At 37.2% G+C, this 20,153-nt stretch overlaps 1 protein-coding gene across 2 annotated transcripts in view; it reads right to left on the bottom strand.

The window, feature by feature from the left end:
* The window catches only part of LOC142342880 (cyclin-dependent kinase 1-like), a 418,971-nt gene that overhangs the window by 17,126 nt on the left and 381,692 nt on the right, over positions 1 to 20,153 (bottom strand). For both annotated transcript variants that reach the window (XM_075394526.1, XM_075394527.1), the window contains exon 2: positions 9,539 to 9,616. In XM_075394526.1, the coding sequence (XP_075250641.1) occupies positions 9,539 to 9,602 (64 nt within the window). In that variant the 5' untranslated portion in view covers positions 9,603 to 9,616. The remainder of the gene's footprint in view (positions 1 to 9,538; positions 9,617 to 20,153) is intronic.

Below are 20,153 nucleotides of genomic sequence, written 5' to 3'. Positions count from 1 at the left end.
AAGTACATAAAGTACAGAAGTTGTTCCCAGAGTTTCTTTGTTACTGCCTGCACCACAGAAAATTCCTACCCTTCAAAAAAGTAAAAAAAAGCAATAGTTGATCTATGAAACTCAAAAACCAAACTGATACACGTTGATCAATAGCAGACGCCTCAATTGGTACGGTTCTTTTGAAAAGAAGAGCGGAACATTACCAGCAAAAAATCTAGCATGGGTGCCTAAACAGTAATACCCTCGTGCCAATAAAATTATTGGAGATTAGTATGAAACTTGGCTTGAGCAATGGCGATTTGATTGTGAAAGGTATGAATTCAATTTCCCGTTATTAAAAAAAAGCTGAGAGACAAAACCAACTTTTGCTCAATGATTACTCAGCGAGTATTCATTTACTTTTGAAATGTATGTGCTTTGTTTGTTAGTGGCCATTTTTCTCGAACTCAAGTACTGTGAAAGAAGTATAAGACCTATATTAGCTTAATAGGGATATTAAAATCAAGAAAACTGGTTAGAGATTATCAATTACATTTGAAAACACATGGTAGTCTTTTGCAAAGAAGTTATTTGAAGCTTATAGATGTCCCTCAAAGTTTTGGCCATCATTGAAGAGCTAAAATCTTTTGTTTTGAGCCAATATGGTGAAGCTCGCGTTGAAAACTCAATAACTGCCACTTTTGAGGGAGTGAATAACACAAGACAACAGAATTTCTTCTTGGCATTTGAGTGCCAATTTCAGAAAAATTATGAAATTTGAAGCATACAGAGATAGTCCATAATTTACATAAACAGACTGGGATTCGACAAATTTAAGTACATACATAAGACAAACAAATTAGAGCATAACAGACTCGAACGCCGTTGCAAGTTTGGATAATTTGCAGATAAGTGTGACATCCTTATTGTTTTAATGATCGCGACTTTCCAATCCGATCAGAAAATACTAAACTAGCGAAAAGAAGTTAAGACCAGAAAAACAGGGCTAGTAAAGACGGGACACAACCACTACTGCCAGTGAGTGTATACGGTAATTATAGCCATAAGAAAACTATAAATATAGCATGTATGCCCAAGAAGCAATACCCTCCTGTCAGTAAAAAGTATTGGACATTAGCTTAAAATTTGGTTTGAGCAATGGCGATATGATTGTGAAACGTATAAAAATGAATTTCCCTTTGTTCAGGAGAAAAGCTGAGGCAAAAACAGCTCTAGAAACGATTACAATTTACTTTGGCATGTGCTTTGATTTTTAGTGGCTTTTCCTGGAACTCAAGTACGGTGAAAACAGTAGCATTAGACTTAAATTAGCTAAATTGGGATAGAGATACCTGGTTACAGATTGAATAATACAATTGTAAACACCTGATTATTTTGGGTCCAAAAAGTTGATTTAAAGCGTCCGCAACTCCATAAGTTTTCGAGAACATTAAATACGAAAAACTTCTTTTGCTCAGAAAGGAACAAGATACAGCGCTCATTTAAAAAATTAACTATCTGCGACATTGGAACATTGAAAACCACCTTCGGATTGTGATTTTGATAGACTCTAATTTTTTTGCTCATCAAAAAGCGTAAAGAAATTGGTCCCAAAATTGAACCATATGGATGTTATATCGAACCATATGTTGAACCATATCGACTACGCCGGTCTTTCCCATTATAGCCGCCCCCAGGAAATTATAGCCCCCCATTATGGTATAATTACCATGTTGGGGGGCTATAGGTTATGTGACCACTAAGCTGGAGGGGGGGGCTATCATGGGAAAGACCCGACTACGCGAGTATGATGTACTTAATCTGGGCAGTTCTCCACCATTACTAAAATATGTTAAACTTTGGAGACGAATGTGATGAGTAAAGCGATCAAATGTTTTGCTGAAACAGACTATGATCCCGGGAGACAATGCTACAGGAGACAACTAAGAGTATTAAAAAACAAAATTAAGAAGTTCCCCTCCCCAAAATTGGGTAAATATTGGCTGGTCCAGGGCCCTCCCCGCACTACGTCTTCATAAAGCATTTCGTGCTTTTCAAATCTATCAACCAAATTAAAATATTACACACAAACAGCAGCTCCGAAAAAAGTAAGCCAAAAGAGAGACAACTCTCGAATAAAAGAACAACTAATGGCCAAAGTAGAAGAGTCTATCTAACAGACTCCCTTCTTCAACAACAGCTACTATTTAAGCCTTAACAGCTTCTCACAAGCTAAGTGTCCTAGAGCCTCGACGGCAAAAGTTGGAGCTCCTCGGGAACAGCTTTGCCATCATCCGCATACAACTATGCAACCGTGAAGCACAATCACTTCAGGCGATAACGGCAAAGCCATACATCGACATGCAAGGGGGCAAATCGACATGGTATAATATCGCCATTTTTCTTAAAGCAAGTTCTCGGTTATAAGACGATTGAAAAATTTGAGATATTTTTCACAAAAAAATCGCCTCTTAATTAATGAGTTTAAGATCAACCAATCAGAGCACGGGAAATATTAGCCTTTATATCTCAATTTATGGCATTCTTCTCTACGCCTGTTCGGCTCTACTGGCGTCTTAGAGTACAATAATGCTACTTAGAGTATAATATATATTCGAACGCCACAGCCAGTTGTAATAAGTTGCAGCTTGGTCGATATTTCAAAAAAGTTTGTTGTCCTTTTGTTTTATAGAACCCGACTTTCGATTCCAATGTTAAAATACACGCCTAGCAAAGTAACTGAGATCAATAGAACCGCGAGTATAGACAATTACGGCTACCAGGAAGTCGTATGCGGTATATTATAGTATTAGTAACATACAAAAATTAACATTAAACATGACAGAAGCTTAGGAAGTTAGGGGAGCAATACAACCCAAAAACACCATAGATTGTTTCGTCAGTTTCTTAAAAATTTTATGTTCTTCAAAAATGTCGTAATCCCTTGCAAGAAGTTCTGTAATCCCTTGCAAGAAGTTCCCGATTTCACTGCTCGCAGAAAACAAATCGGAGTCGGCCAGTTTGCATGAGGTCTTTGCGACTTTTAGCTGTTTTTTTTGTCAAAGAAAATAATCACTTTTCGTTAAATCAACTGAAATAATCTCAAGGGGAAATCAAATCCACCAGTTATCCCTTTGTTCAAAAATAATTGTCTTTCATTTCTAGAAGTAGGCTTATCGGAAGAATTCTTAGATTCGGGTAATCTCTCAACATAGAAAGATTCGTCCGCAAACCACTTAGTGGCTCTACTGTTAAAGAGCTCTTGTTTAGAAAGAGAAGCTTCTGACGGATGCTTTACTTCAGAGGAGTGCAGTAATGCAGATAGCAATCACACACTCGCAATTCGTGATTTCGGGAGACTTTTCGGAAGATTTTTTTTCAAAGATAGAAGACTAAAGTACGCCTTATTTTATTCAGGCTTTGACCAATCCAATTCTAAGTGGCACTAATGGTAATACGCAGATCGCTGATAAAAACCCGAAGCAATGATTGTGTTATTTCCGCAGGAAATGTGGGTGTCAACGACCGATCTGCTAATGACCATTAATTGTGTTTTGGATTCATTACAACACCGAAATTTTTGATTGACTCATTGTAGGCAATTTTCAAAACTTGATTCAAGAGCAGTGACTTTACCGTTAACAACTTTGCTGACATCGGCGTATAAAAAAATTAGACCATCTTTCACAACATCGTGTAAATCATTAATGAAACAGACAGTAATGGGCTCAGTAGTGAACCCTGTGGGACACCAATAGTGACTGCAGATGGGTAGACAAGCAGCCGTCTACGCTAGCGACTTGCGAGCGACCAGTTAAATAGGATGAGATGAGCTTGAAAGAAAGTCTGGTGGACACGATCGAAAGCCTTACAAAATTCTTAATAACAAAACAAAAGTGTCGTTACCGAAGTCATAGTTCTCAAAAATTGTGCACAAAGAGTAAATGCTGTAAAACCAGAGAACCGTGTTTCATAAAATCAAACTGAGTTAGAAAGTTGATGTCGCACCATAGAGTAGAGGTTTGAGTAGATTCTCTCAAAGGCAATTAAAACTTTTAACGAGGCATCTTATAGGTATATATGAAGATAGATAAACTTTGTCGTCTTTTTGTAAACTGGGATAGTTAAGGCAGTTTTCAAATGCAGGTGAGAAGTGCAATAGACCTTACTGGTATTAAACAAATTGAAAAAGGTAAAAGCAATTTTCTTAGAAGCTGTGCTAAGAAATTGTCCTGAAACATTGTCAAGACCAAAAACAGGGCTCGATGTTGACAAGTCATTCTCTAGGTCGTCAAGGTCAAAATCGAAGTATTTGTGGGCTCTATCCGAGTAATCCTTGAAATCCTGATCATTTTGTGAAGACTGAACAGAACTCAGTTTAAAGACTTCTGCTTTCTCTCAGGGAGTTACTAAGTTGCGGTTTCCCGTCAACATAATAGCTGCTGAGAAGGATGCAGTTCCTTTAAGTGCCTTTAAAGCAGTGCAGAACACTAGAGTAATTGGATAAGAAAATTTCAATAAAGACGGCAGTATCATGAATTTGTGAGAACTTCCAGGTTTGATAAAGATAGCACTGGTCGCATCGAGTACGCATTCTCTTATTACGACAATGCACAGTATAAGAGCTTAAAAAGAAGGGTAAAACAGGCGCTTTTTTCTCTTGAGTGAACAAAAAGGAGTTAGCATAGAATAAAAATCCAGAAACAACTTATGAAGGTAGTAAGGGGAATTGATTTTATTTTTTGAACGCAAAAAGGATAGCTCTATGACTGAGCCGAGAGGGTGAAATTCAATCCAGTTTCAGCATCAGTACAAAGGAAATTATGATCACTGAAGGAAACAAAATTTAAGAGATGACGATGTCAGCGCAGCTTGTTATCAATCGAATTTACTGAAAGCCAGGTCCGGAATGTTCCCTCCATTATGATTGGGTTCGTCAACTAATTTGAAAACACAGCTAATTATGTAATCTAGTAAAATGTTGAGTTTTGGATCACTACTTGAAATCAATTCCCAGTCAACATGAGGTTCATTAAAATCACCAGTAATCAAAATGCTGTTTCCTTCCAACTTCAACCATCAAATTATCAAGTGAATTTAAAGTAGCTGAAATATTCTTCCTACAATTGCTGCCGCGTGGTGGGTGATCAATACAAACAAGAAGGGAAAGGCTCTAGGAAAAAGACGCACAGCAGATGTGACCTTCGTTCATTCTCACAGGCGAAAATGCGATGAGAAAAAAACACAAGCTCCACCGTGCAAACCATCTGAAAGGTAAGCTATTGCTGCTATATTAGATTTGTCGGTTAGTAAAATATTCGGATGATCCAAGCTTCTGTCAAACCGTGTTCCAGTAAGACATAACACATCTGGAAAGCTTTGTGAAACAAGTTTGGTAAGAGTCTTTTCTGAAAAATGATAGGACCACGGCAGTTTAGCACTTCAACATTTACTGCAGAGACATTGTGGATTTTGCTCTGGCCATCTACGAATAACTTGAGGTTGCAAACTTGTCTGCGTGGCAGCAGTTCCATCAGTAAGCATTTATCTTCTTTTCAAAATTTTTGGTTCTATTATACGCTCACTTGGTAAGATCTGGCAATTGTAACTTTTTTCTGGTAGTAACGCTTTTTAATAGACTTCTGTAACCATTTTCGTCGCTCCCATAAGTTTATGAAGGCTATTAGAAGAGGACATCATTTCTGAGGAGAGTCTCCAGCTGTTACTGGTCTACCAAGTCTGAAACAATCCATAGAAACATCTGAACCGAGGTCGCCAATGACTATTGTCAACTGCTTTTTTGCCATCCAAATCACGCTAAAGTTCTGACTTTATCTTGCCATCCGAAACGCCTATAAAAGTCAGGCGTAACTGATGATTATTGTTGTCCTCAGTCTTGGAAAGCAAACATCCTGTTTGCACTATATTAGCAGTATCAAGTTTTTCATTGAGTTAAGAAGTTGGCTTGAAAAATCACAATTTTCTTTACAGCTAGTTAGCTCAATAAATTTTTCATCGATAGATGTTAGATGTACACTTAGCTTTTTTTTGGATGGCATACTTAGCTTTCTGAGAGGGCACACGATCCATTGCTTCGTTAATTTGTCCGTGAGTCTCTTGAAACCTGCACTGTCAGCAGACACTAATTCGTCTAATGATGGTTAGTAATGATTACCTCCAGGTGCTGAAGTTCATTGGGTTCTGTCCTTGCTAGTCTTTTCATCATTGGTCATTGCAGAATATGAAACTAATTAATAAGTTAATCAAAACAATTAGGCTCACAAAAATATATGTTAATCACAAAAACATAGGCCATGCGATATAACAAAGAAGGCCGTAAATTTTTCAAACATAGCTGGCAGATTGCCAGAAAATAGCCGCAATAGATTCGTAGATCTGCAGTCTCAAAAAAACATTAAAAAAGACAGACCACAGATATTCTGCTGCCTCTATTAGCTGCTCTCAAATAACCTTCCTTCAGAGTGACACACACCCATTTGACCTTATCTCATTGAATTAAAGTAAATGAAAAAAGACAATTTCAAAGTGAGGAAGCTGGCAGATTGCCAGAAAATAGCCGCTATAGCTCTGCAGATCAGCAGTCTCAAAAAATAGTACAACCGACCAAAAAACCCTCTAAGAGGTTAGATGTTATGTTTTGATCAAGAATCTGTTTACTTTATTGCCCTTGAGAGTGACACACTCACTTGACATTATCTCCTTGAATTAAAGTTGAAAAAGTTAAACTCAAAGTGAGGAAGTCATTTTTGAGAGTGAGGTAAGTCAAGTGTGACCAAAACTTTGATCACGCGCATGAACATAAAAACTCGCTCCACTAAGAGCGAAAAATGACGTCACACACGCACTTCAGTTGAAATTTGCATGACCGAATGAACAAAGAGCAGATTTGAAGTGGTTGTGACGTCATATGGTCGTAACAAAACTCGCAAAGACGAAATAAAAAAACAGCAGGACAAGTCCTGAAATACAATTCAAAGAATTGAAAGAAAAACTTAGAAGTACTCTACCTGACCCGCAGATCACGTGAACAATGCCAGCGCAATCAGAAACAAAATCATCTACAAAAAACTGAGAAATTAAAACAAAAAAACAACAAAAATATACTCATTGCTAAAACTCTAGAAGCTCTTACCCCTAAAGCAAAATTTGATCTTTTAAATCATACCTGTTTCAAAAATATGTTCAAAACCAATTTTTGTTTCTGAAATTGGTCCAGTATTATATCTGCAATAACTGAAAGAAATTCATTGGCCCTTGAAGATCGATTAACTCGAAAATGACCAAAAAATTCAAAAAAAAAATCAATTGCAAATTTTAATAAAATGTTACCGAAAATCATATTGAAATCTTCAGAATCGTTTCTGTGTATCTAGAGGCTATTAGACAACAACCCGTAACCCAATTCCAAGCCTTCAAAAAATCATGTGCTCAAAGACCGATAGGCAAAAAATTTTAGGAAAAATTTCAAATTTCAAAAAATAGAAAGTCTTTCAAATAAAGTGTAGAAAACCATTCACTTGCCCCATAGCAACTATTCATTAGCATACTATCAAACCTTGGATGAGGTTAGCTGGCTACTGAGGTGAGAAAAACTGACTAAAAGACAAATGTTTTGGAAAAACAAATCCATTGAAACTAACAACCATGCAGTAACTTTCATCAGACTGTGGAATATGTTATTTGGTACTTGAGAATGGATAAATACGAAAAACTGACAAAAACTTTAGAAAACCTTGAAAAAAATTGCAAATTTTATCAAAAATGTGCTAAAATTTGAGACATTAAAATGTTGAAAATCAATCCGTTATTACTAGAAACTATGCAGTGTCCCCAATTAGCAAACATCAAAGGAGATTCCTTGGCCCCTGAAGCTGGAAAACTCAAAAAATGACAAAAATTTTCAAAAAACTTGAAAAAATTGCAAAAATTAGTATCATTTTTCGTGTTTGTAATACCAAAACATATAGCTCATAAAATAGTCATAAAAAGTAAATTTGTCTCGAAAAATGTCTTCGTCAACTTTTAAAAACGTTAACCTATGACTAATCAAACAATAAACTAAAAAAATCACAAAAAAAAAACATGAAAAATTGCAGCATTTTGAGCCCAAAAACTCCTGAAAACAACCTTTTAACCTTCAATTAAGGCCATCCCAGCAGCTATACAACTCTAAGCACTTGAATGACTACTAAAGCCCTCTTTGGGCCTCTAATGAAACTGAATGCCCGCTGGGCTTTACCTGTTTATCCCGTTTTCAAAGATCAAAGCCATTGAAAAATGTGTGAACACATCTTAAAAAAAAACAGCGCCCCAATACAATTCAAATTCTTTGAATTGTAAAAACCAAGAGAAGGCCAATAATAGCCCAAGCTATCGCTGTGCGGCTATTAAACAGAATCTGACATCAGCGGTAACTAGGGTTGTCCAATCAATTTGTGGGCTCTATATTCAATTAGAAAACGCATAAAATGAACTACATAATTCTGATTCCTGGATTTAAACTTTGACAATTGTGGCCTTCTGGCGTCTTCTAATTTACATATCCACTAATACCCATAGCCCTGTTCTAATAATAACATTTACTCCAAAGTTCAGAGCAGAACATAATAGATAATGTTCAAAACAAATAGACATCCATTAGATACAAGGCACCTTTTTAATAGATAAGCTATTTAAGAGAATAGAATTCCGCTACCGTAGCTTCTTCTGGTCTTCAATTAATTGGTTGCATGGGAGACCCTGGGAAAAATCCTTTTCGGCGAAAGCGTCTGAGCCCATTATTAACATTAGATATTTTTGATGGCTTTAGAAATCAATATTTACAACTTGCGCGAGAAAAACCTCATAAAACTAGAGGCGCTAGGAATTAGCACCGAACATGCGCAGAGCCGAATGAGAAAAAAATGAAAAGCAGAGCCGAATGCCTAAATTTGAGCGGCCAATTAAAACAATTGGTTTAAATTAAAGTACAACAAAAGTAAGAAATGGTGAATAATTAGTTGTCACCTGATTATAATTTGTGTGCGGTCAGGACGCGAGGTTGCGCTCCACTCCGTCGAGTCGACCTCTCCGTGGCCGCAACCCCCCCGCCCCCCTAACCGGAGGAGGTTGTGAGCACTGATAAACATTCGTTAAGCTATATTGTAAGTTTTTTTTTCGAAAAAATGACTAAATTAATGAGTCAACCAAATTGACTCAACCAACCAGAGCACGGGAAATATTCGGCTTTAAATCCCATTTTATGGCATTCTGCTCTGTGCCCGTTCGGCTCTACCGGCGTCCTCCCACTAGAGAAATAGCGCGCACTTTTTTCAGGATATTATTAATAGCTTTTAAAAATCTGCAGCATGCGAAATAGCTCGCTGAGCTTAGAGCGGGCATCACAATTTTTGGCCATGAAGAGAAGTTTTGCCCAAAATGAGGCTCACTATATGTTCAGACAGCATAAAAATAACGCGCTGAATCGCCATACTGTCCTCAATGCAGTGTTGATGTTGCGGTCAGGTAACAGCTTAATTAATAACTGATGAATTCGGTGTAAATTTACCTTCACCCAGCTTCTCCAAGCGAGTGTAGTCCTCTAGATAAGGTTCCCTGCCCTTCGTAGTCATTTTGCAGCCACTCTGAAAATCAATTCACTATTGGAGGCACAGTTGTTTATACATAAAAGCATTAAAAAACTGTATAAAGAACCCAATTAGCCGCCAGAACTATCTGACGGTGCTAGGAAAATTGGCCGACAGGGCGTTTAGCCGACAAGAAAATGAGATATTTAGCCGAAAATTTTATCATAATTGGTAATGAGAATCGACAATTCGTCCAAAATCAGTAGTTCGGTTGTGATAGATTCATATCAAGTCCCAAGGGCCGCTGAGGCGTGGCCATGGCCCGCAAGGCATGGCCAAATGCGGTAAAATACGGTTCGACCTCGGTGCTTACTGCGGGTATGTCATGCCCATTCTCTCATATGGAAGTGAAGTCCTTCTTCTAAACAATGCTGCTACGAAAATGATTGAATCTGTACAAAGAAGAGCAACAGCGTGGATACTTTCCGACTCTAAAAGTAGCTACAAAAAGCGATTAGAGACTCTAAAGATTCTACCGGTATCCTTATATTTCGAGATGCATGATCTACTACTCCTCTCTTCCATTGTTACGGGAAAAGTAGATATCAACTGGCAGAAGTACATATCGTTCTCAGATTCGCGAACCAGGTCGTCTACAAAACTCTCAAAATTAATGCAAATGAAAATCTCAAGACTCGGCAAAAGGCGGACTTTTGGTATAGGGCATCAACCCTTGCAAACCTGCTTAGTACCAGTATTGACTTATTTCACGACACAGAAACTCTGAAAACCCGACTATCAGACATCTACTGGGAATATTTTCTGGAATACTACAACGAACTGACTTCTTGCACTTGGCATATCAGATGTGGATGTCCTATTGGTACTTGTTCTGTACAGAAACGACTTAAAACTACTCAAACTGTGACTGATTGAATTGATATGGGTCTAAAGAACCCCTGAGTTTACTCTAAAGTCTATATTATTATTATTAAAATTATTATAGGCCTTCGTTACACTAGTTGATGAAAAAACTGTGGTATATTTGTCCGCTTACGAAATAGTGTTCTAAATTGGCCAATCACAGGTTCAGAATAAGTTTTATTGCTCATTTTACTTAAATTGTCGATTAAAATTCTCAATTTTTGGTTGTCGGCTAGACGCCCTGTCGGCCACCCTATCTGACATATCTATTAGCCGACAAATTAGCATTTTTAACAATTTCAAAGATACATTTTGTTCAAGTGCCCTCGTATTATGCGGGTCCTTATGTTTTCACGGTAACTTTAATTGGCTAAAACAACAAAAGAAATTGGCCCTCCTCCGCCATACAGAGGCGCTACCTTGAAAGACATTTTGGATCTATTGTTTAGCCCCCCCCATCTTAGTAGGAACATATGTTTTGTTGTTTGAATTCTCAGCTATTGATGAAAGGATTTCCTAACGGGTTTAGTCCCAAGACATTGTCCCTTTCTTTCTGCATGTTGGACAATCACATGCCAATAGCCAGGTACAAGGATTGATCTCCGAATAGTTTCTTTTGATTAATTCAGAATGATCGACAAAACTCGTCTCTTGTTGTTTGATTTAAGATTTTTTTGAAGCATGTAAATTACTCAGACTATAACCCTGAGTCATGCTCTAAAATGTTCAATAAATTAATCAGCATTGTTATTAATATAGTAATCTTCAAATTGTGGCTGTTCGTTTTTATAGGTAAAAATAGGATTTGAAGGCTCCTATTTGTCTATTTACGGGTATTTTCTTGTGTTGATCGAGCAAAAACTCGGTTAAAACATTTTCAGAGCAAGTTTAACTGTTAAAAGTTCTTATTCAAGAGGGCCATTTGTTCCATTTTTGAACGCTTTTCAAGAATAAAGATTTGTTACTCCACTTCGTTTTCTTTTTTAATTATTTGATTTCTTCTCTTGTTCTGTCTGGCGTTATGGCGACTAAAAATTTTAAAATTTTTGGATGTTTCCCATTGTTTTATATCCGTTTGTAGCTTCATTAGGCTAACTTTTGAGATAAACAATTCGACTGGCAGGATACGATCCTTAATGAGAAGATCAATGGAGTGGTCAAATTTTTGAAGAAAATAACAAACTTTTATACCCCAGTTAATTTGCCTGTTGATGCGGTTTATGTTTTTCACTGTAGAGTTTGAAGGAATACTCCTCTGAAAGAAAAAAGAGAGAGTACAACTGACTTGAAAACATCAAGTCTTCGTTTCAAAGGTATTTGATTTCTTACATGATACAAAGAACGAATTGCATTAGCCATTTTGCTTAAGACTGAGTTCAGGTGATTTTACAAGGTTAAGTTTGAACCACTTTGTACTCCCAGATGACGAGATTCATGAGCAGGTTTGATAACTTCGCCTTTAAAAGATACTTCTGGATCCGAATTAGTATGATTTGTAAAGAATAAGATCTCTGTTTTATCGGCATTTAATGTGAGTTCATTCTCTGTCAGGTATTTGTCGTTTGTGATAAAATTTTTTCAATTTTTTGCGGAATATTTCCATTACGTTCAAATTTGCATAAAATACTAGTATCATCCCCAAATTTAACAACATCATTTTCACCTTCCAGCTTTTCAGAAAAATCGTTGACATATAACAGAAAAATAAGAGGTCCTAACAGAGTTTCTTGTGGAACACCATGATTAATAGTTAATTTATCTGATAAATCAATACCCAGTTTTACGCATTGTGTTCGATTTTCGAGAAAAGATTTGAGAAGTAAAATTGTTGATTGAGAGAGGTTGATTTTCAGCTTTCTTGAGAAAGATCTCATGTAAAATTGAATTGAAAGCTTTTGCAAGATCTAAGAACACAGTACATATGTCGTTATCTTCCATATTTCCTATTAATTTTTCAATAAAGTAAAGTGCAGCATCAGTAGGCCACTTTCGGGATTGGAAACCGAATTGCTTTTTTTTCGAGAACGCAAATTTTTAAAGATATTTTACTGTCTGATTAATTAAAGGCCTTTCAAAAACTTGTTGTTACGGAAATAATTAGTTACAACAAAAACATCTCCTTCTTGAAAATTGGTATTATGTGTGCATCCTTTAGAATTGTTGGAAAAACTTTCTCTTCAGTACAATCGTTAAATATAATCTGAAGATGTGTCACAATAGCATATTTTCCGGATTTCAATGCCCAAGCATTGATTCATCCCGGCTCCGGTGCTTTGTGGTTGTCTAGATTGTCAATAACTTTATATACTTCCCTCAAAGTAAAAGATCTAAAGTTAAACTCTTGAAAATTTCGCTCTATTTTTCGACGTTCAATGGAACAATCTGCCCTCTGTAGATGCCCAATTCGCTGAAAACTCTGTTAAAAGCGTTACATATTGATTTTTTATATTTTTTTACCATTCTCATCATTTTCAGTGATGTTTGAACTGTTGTTTTTCTTTCCAATTTTTTTTCTTAATGAATTTCCATTTCTTTTTTGAGGTTTCAATTTTCTTAAAAATATCCTCTGAAAATTGATTTTGTAATTCTTTTAAATTTCGGTTTACAAGGTTGCGGTACTTTTTAAATGACACAAAAGATTCAGCACTTTTTGTCAATTTCTACTCATTGAAGTAACGATGTTTCTCAGCAACTAAATGTTGGATTTCTTTTGTCAACCAAGGTTTTTCTGGAGTAATCTTTTTTATATTAGAAACTAATTTCTTCTCTGTTGGTGCGTTTTTCTCGAGTATTGTCAGAAAAATTTTGTTAAACTCTGCAAACTTTTCATCGCAGTTTCTTTGTTGATAAACTGTTCGCCAACCTGCAAGAGCCAGATCTCTATTAAATTTTTCATCGACAAAATTTTGTGGATCTCGTTTAAAAAAAATTTCGATTTTCTTCTAACAAAAAAGATTGCTCTGAAAAAAATTACATTATGATCAATATCGAAAGAAGGTAAGCACACTTTCCAAATAGTGATTTGCTCATTATTCGAGAAACAGTGATCTATCAAACTTCTTTTATTGCTGCTTATGCGTGTAGGAATATCAATGTTAGATAACTGTAATCCTAGTCCCGCCGCAAAAATCTGAAGGCTTTTCTGCCCATTTACGCTCAACATATCAATATTATGATTACCAAATAAATATTAGAAACCTCTGCACTTAATTCGTCTAAAAAGAAGACACCCAGGCTTTAAAAGAAGTCACACAGGCTTTAAAAGAATTCACCCAGGCTTTAAAAGAAGTCACCCAGGCTTTAAAAGAAGTCACACAGGCTTTAAAAGAAGTCAACCAGGCTTTAAAAGGAATATCGAAGCTGTTTCTTGTCTTGTTCGTTAGTCCACACGTCTTAAAGATGAATTTCCTAGATGTAGTTACTTTGATCATTTCGCTATTCCAAGTGGTGAGCGGAAATTTTGGAGGTAATTTGAGGTAGTGGTTCTTCGTGCTCTGAAGGATGGAGTAGAGAAGTATATCGTTCATTTGTGTGGACATCGGTATTGGTAATATATTGAGTAACCGTAGGCTGTTTCTATAGGACTCATTAGAAGAACCAATAATCCACTTCACTGCTCGCTTCTAAAAAATAGACTTCTCATCATTCCTCTTTAAAAATAGTCGCAGAATGAGCCATTCCGCAGAACTGGGAGAATGTGATTTATAGTGTCTTGATTTTATGTGCGAAATTTCGTTTCAGAAAGTACAAAACTTTGTTTGCTTTTGTGAGTGGTTGTTCGAAGTGACTATTCCAAGTTAGCTCAGATGTAACTATCACTCCAAGATCTTTGATCTTTTTCACGCTCGTTAGAGTGGAGTTTGCGACTGTGAGTTTCATGTATTTGCTGCGCAGTTGTAGTTTAGCGCATTTGACAATAGCAAATGACATATTGTTTTCCGTAGCCCATATGTTGAGGGCTGTCAGGTCCGTCTGTGTCTCAAGTTGGGTACTGTTCACTGCCAAGATTTTTAGAACAACAGAAAAAATGAGAAGTTCACTAAATTTCAGAGCATCGGGTGAGTCGTTTATGAACATGCTAAACAGGAGCGGGCCAAGAATGGAATCTTGTGGAACGCCACTAATATTGTTCAATTTGGTGGAATTGCTAGTACCAACGCCTACAACTTGAGCTCAGTCTTCCAATTAATCAGACAGAATCTCCAACATGCAGCTTCTAACTCCCATTCCGGCAATCTTCTTGATGAGTTCCAAGAGTAGGACACGCTCAAAGGCTTTAGAAAAGTAGATGACGAGAGACACTGCATCATCTGCGAGTAACAGTTCATCGCAAGTGGATACGCTGCAGAAACGAGAGCAAGTTTATCTTCACTGATCTGTTTTTCACAAATCCATGTTGCTCCTTAACCAAATGACTGGCAATGAATTGGTTAAAGGGCTCGTAGATGCAGCGTTCAAAAACTCTGCAGTCAATATCGAATAAAGATACTGGACGGTAGTTGCTCACCAGGGTTTTGTTTCTTTTTCTTGTAAATTGGTAAATCAATGTTTCTTTCCAAGCTTTGGTCAGTTTTTTTAGTTTTTGATGTTTTAAAAACTGTATTCTAGATGTTTGTCAATTCCATATTCGTTGCCTGATAGCAGATGGGCGGAATATTGTTTGGCCTCTACCCTTAATGTCTGGTCTCCGAAAAACGGAGAAGCTCTCAGATTATGGTTTCAGATATGTTGAAATTCGAGATTTCAGGATTTACACACTTGATGTCCAGCATGCTGGAGTTTTGTTTAGGCGAGAATGCAGAAATGAGATACCTGTTTGACATGTTTCCCTTTTCTGACTAACTCTCTATAACTTCTTGATTTTTTTCTTTTAACTTCATTGATTTGACTTTTTCATTGGTAGGCACAAGGTTTTCGGCTTTTGATTTTTCTGGATCCTCAAGGCTTCCTTGGACTCAAAAACTGTTTGTGATGTTGAGGTTCTTGCTGTTCTTCTGTTCCGTTGCTTCCAACACTCGAACCTGGCATGGCATAGTAACCTCCTTCTGTTTTTCACGGCCACTGCCGCATAACTTTCTGCAATTTTCTCGCAAGATTTCTTACACACATCTTCATTTTTCGTTTCTATCAATCCAGTTAGAATTATCCCCATTTTCATTTTTTTCTCAAAGTTCAGCCCTTCTATTTGATCGTCAGCTCTAACAATAGTTATACATCTGATTAATTCCGCTCGTTCCTCATTTTCCACGCAATTGTTGCAGACCAGCAAGCAGTTAAGACCTAGATATTTGATTCCGTTGACGGCTGCTGGAGTCAGCCCAGTACAGACAGGATCAAGTTGGAGATGTGTTGCAGGCTACACAAAGCTTTTTGATTACCATTGACGATCAATTCGCAAATTTTGCAACCTTTCAGGTTGACTTAACTACTACTTATAGGGCTGCTCTTTTCTTTTGGGAGGGGTTCTTCTTTGTCTGCTTGATGTTTCACAAGCAGTAATTGTATCGTCTAACAGTTACCAGAGTCTTTATTTTAAGCATTGGTGGTTGATATAGTCGCAGATATTTCCGCACAAGTTTTTTGTCCTTTTGCTTCTGAGACAAGATGTTTGACAAAATGCAGAATGGGAAAATTGGGGAATTCAGAAAATAAGTTTGGGAACATTTTTTCAGCACCAGTTTTCTCACAGTTTACAATGCCTTTGATGCCTGGAAGAGCCTTCAGTTTTACTACTATTTCGCTTGCTGGAAAACGTTGGCGAGGATACTTTGGGTAACGGGATATTGAGTTGTTAACCGTTACCAGTTACCAGTAACCGTCTAACAGTTACCAGAGTCTTTATTTTAAGCATTGGTGGTTGATATAGTCGCAGATATTTCCGCACAAGTTTTTTGTCCTTTTGCTTCTGAGACAAGATGTTTGACAAAATGCAGAATGGGAAAATTGGGGAATTCAGAAAATAAGTTTGGGAACATTTTTTCAGCACCAGTTTTCTCACAGTTTACAATGCCTTTGATGCCTGGAAGAGCCTTCAGTTTTACTACTATTTCGCTTGCTGGAAAACGTTGGCGAGGATACTTTGGGTAACGGGATATTGAGTTGTTAACCGTTACCAGTTACCAGTAACCGTCTAACAGTTACCAGAGTCTTTATTTTAAGCATTGGTGGTTGATATAGTCGCAGATATTTCCGCACAAGTTTTTTGTCCTTTTGCTTCTGAGACAAGATGTTTGACAAAATGCAGAATGGGAAAATTGGGGAATTCAGAAAATAAGTTTGGGAACATTTTTTCAGCACCAGTTTTCTCACAGTTTACAATGCCTTTGATGCCTGGAAGAGCCTTCAGTTTTACTACTATTTCGCTTGCTGGAAAACGTTGGCGAGGATACTTTGGGTAACGGGATATTGAGTTGTTAACCAGATCGTGCCAAATGATAACTTGATATATTTTTGGGTAATGCTGGACTGTTTTATTTTTGTTAGACCTGAGGTTCAGATTTGCAACAACAATGGCAAATGCTTCCTGACAACACTGCTCTTTGACATTTTGCAACTTTTTGATGGCAATGTACAAAAAACTTGCTCCAAGAAAAAACACCATCAGGGGACCAACACGGCTGTGTCGTATTTCACTGACCCCAAGGCGCACGTGCATTATTTTTACATAGTAACGTGCTATATAACAACATATAATTTGTATCGGGGCCTCAAAAAACACTTGGGGGTCAAAATTGATCCAACTTTGTCCGCAATTAAGAATCTATTGGTTTAACAACAACAACATCGATAAAAAGAAGTTCAAAGATTGAAAAATCGATCAAGTGAAACAGATGATGGTGCAACAAATAAGGAGACCAATTCCTATTTAATTTGGACCAATCAAAATTGAGGTCGTCGGAGAATGTCCGCAATTGAAGTAATTGGCACTAAGCAAATGAACAATGTCGGAAAACAATAGAATCTCGATTTATGTTCAAAATCAGTCGGTTTCCACAGCTTAGTATAGATTTCTAGTAGATATCTCTGTGGGGAGCACAGATTAGCATCAGGGTAGGGAACATGCAACATTTCAAAAAATCGCACCAAACACCGGTAACAATAAATAACAATCGAATCAGTGCCCTTCAGCGTACTATTAAATGCTACGCTGGGTATAAATTTGGAACCCCCCACCAGCGTACCAATCAATTAATCTATACAAGGGCACAAACAAAGCCCCCACTATATCCATTCACCATCAGCTTCTAATATTAGATCGCACTAGTATTTCGTTATAGGATTCACATAGACTTTTTCAATTCTTGCTCGCAATATTTTCTGTTAAATTTCTCCCCTCTGTTGTTAGTATCAGTTTTCATCATGTTTATGACTTCTGGTTATTTATCCAGATTTTGTTTATTTATCAGATTGTTCAAATCATTTTTCGCATTGAATCTGAATTTCTTCATCCATACCCATGTTTTTGACAAAATCCCCATACAGTTTTTTGAGACAATGTTTTCTATTCTCCATATGCCAAATTCAAAAATTAGACAGCCTGTAGTTCATGCCATAAGCATCTTCTAGACAGCGGTGTAAGGTGCAACTCGGGTGGAAGGCTCCACGTAAGATCTAGCAGTCTGAATCATGCGGTTGCCGCACCGCCCTCTATATCGCCATTCGAACTGCAAACAGACAATCCTAGAAGTCAAAAGCAAACACTGACAACGAGAAAAACCATTTCAACGACTTCTCCAAATTCATGATAAACAAAGGAAAAATACCCCTGGAGCAAAGATACCCAAAATGACAGCTCAATTAGTTTACCATCTCCGATAAAGAAAGTCAAGAAAACCTACATGGCCACCAGAAAGACAACGCGTGTGAACCAGACGACATCAGTATTATTGTTTTAAAGAACACACCAGCTATAGCGAAATCCCTTAAACTAGTCCTCAAGACTAGCCTAACTAAAGGAAAAATTCCTACTAGCTGGATTGCCTGCGAGATCAAAGCAATATACAAAGAAAGCGACATATCACAATACCAACCATTCAGCTTACTCAATAACGTGTCCAAGTCTCAACTAGAAGATTCTCTTCGCCAGGCTGTGCCCCCGATTGAATGTGAACAAAGTAGCAAACAATACGACTTTTGACAGGCACGATCAGTAGTACTGCAACTAGTATTCTACCTAGATGAGGTTTTCAACCTCTTGGACAATATAGAACACGAAAAAAGTCGCGGTCTCTATACCGACTTCCGCAAAGCTTCGATAACTTTACCCGCATAAAAATAATATTCAGGCTGTGTAACATGAGATGCGGCCGGAAACTGCTCAAACTACTCGCAGTCTACCGACACCAGAAGAGCGACACCAGAAGGGTTAAAATTAGACAACAGAAGTCTGAAACCTTCAAGGTCACCAGTGCAATACCATAAGCCTCAACCTTGTGACCTGGAATATTCATCGTATACATGAATAACTTACCCAACGAAAAACATCGGCCTATGGATTTGCTGTTGACTCTAACGTCATAGCATCAAGTCTCCAAGAAGATGATAAAGCAGCCAAATGCATTCACAAATGAAGCAACGACAAGGACTTGGTCCTAAACCTGATTAAAAGCAAAAGCCTGTCAATCGAAGGTAAAACTCAAACCTCTTAAATGAACGAAATTTTTGATATCGTGAAAACTCAAAAAAATTTTAGGGTTATCATTTTTTCAAATTTATCCTGGACTAAAAACGGCCGAAAACTAGTTAGTTACGACTGGAGATCCTTCTATGCACTGAAGAGAAACATCTAACCTATCGCAAACCTGCCAATTTCTATGCTTTTATTAGTTTTGTTGTATAAATACGTCGCAGGAATGCTACCCCTTCAAACTTGAGTTCAGGATCCTCGAGAGAGTACAAAAAACAGCCATTAAATGCAAATGCATTTTAGAGGACGCATTAATAACAAGATTGACTCGAATCAACGAACTCTCCATCTGCATGTAAATAGAGCTACATGATCTCCTATTTTTTCGCTGTGTGAAGAATAGAAACGATACCCAACTTTAAATCAACCGAAACGAGAAAAAGCAAAATATTCGAAAATCTGAAATACAATCTGAAAGAACGCAACCAAAATTTATGGACCCGGACAACAACAAATTGAGAAAAAGGAGTGAAAAATAACTGAGCTTGAAGCTTCCGACGTAAATGTATACGAACTTTTCTCAAGACCGCTGCAATGAACTTGACAGCTACAGCTGGAGAGTATTACCCAGATGTGGAAATCGTAATCCTCTGCAAATCGCTATAAGTGCTATACGATAATTGAAGGGAATAAACCCTCAGGGGCGATATCCTAAAACCGACTACCAATACTACTACTACTACTATTACTATTACTACTACTACTACTACTACTACTACTACTACTACTACTACTACTACTACTACTACTACTACTACTACTACTACTACTACTACTACTACTACTACTACTACTACTACTACTACTACTACTACTACTACTACTACTACTACTACTACTACTACTACTACTACTACTACTACTACTACTACTACTACTACTACTACTACTACTACTACTACTACTACTACTACTACTACTACTACTACTACTACTACTACTACTACTACTACTACTACTACTACTACTACTACTACTACTACTAC

Source organism: Convolutriloba macropyga, chromosome 7, assembly GCF_964194025.1.
Source record: "Convolutriloba macropyga chromosome 7, txConMacr16.3, whole genome shotgun sequence".
Lineage (NCBI taxonomy): Eukaryota > Metazoa > Xenacoelomorpha > Acoela > Convolutidae > Convolutriloba > Convolutriloba macropyga.
This window is presented reverse-complemented; position numbering and strand designations above follow the sequence as displayed.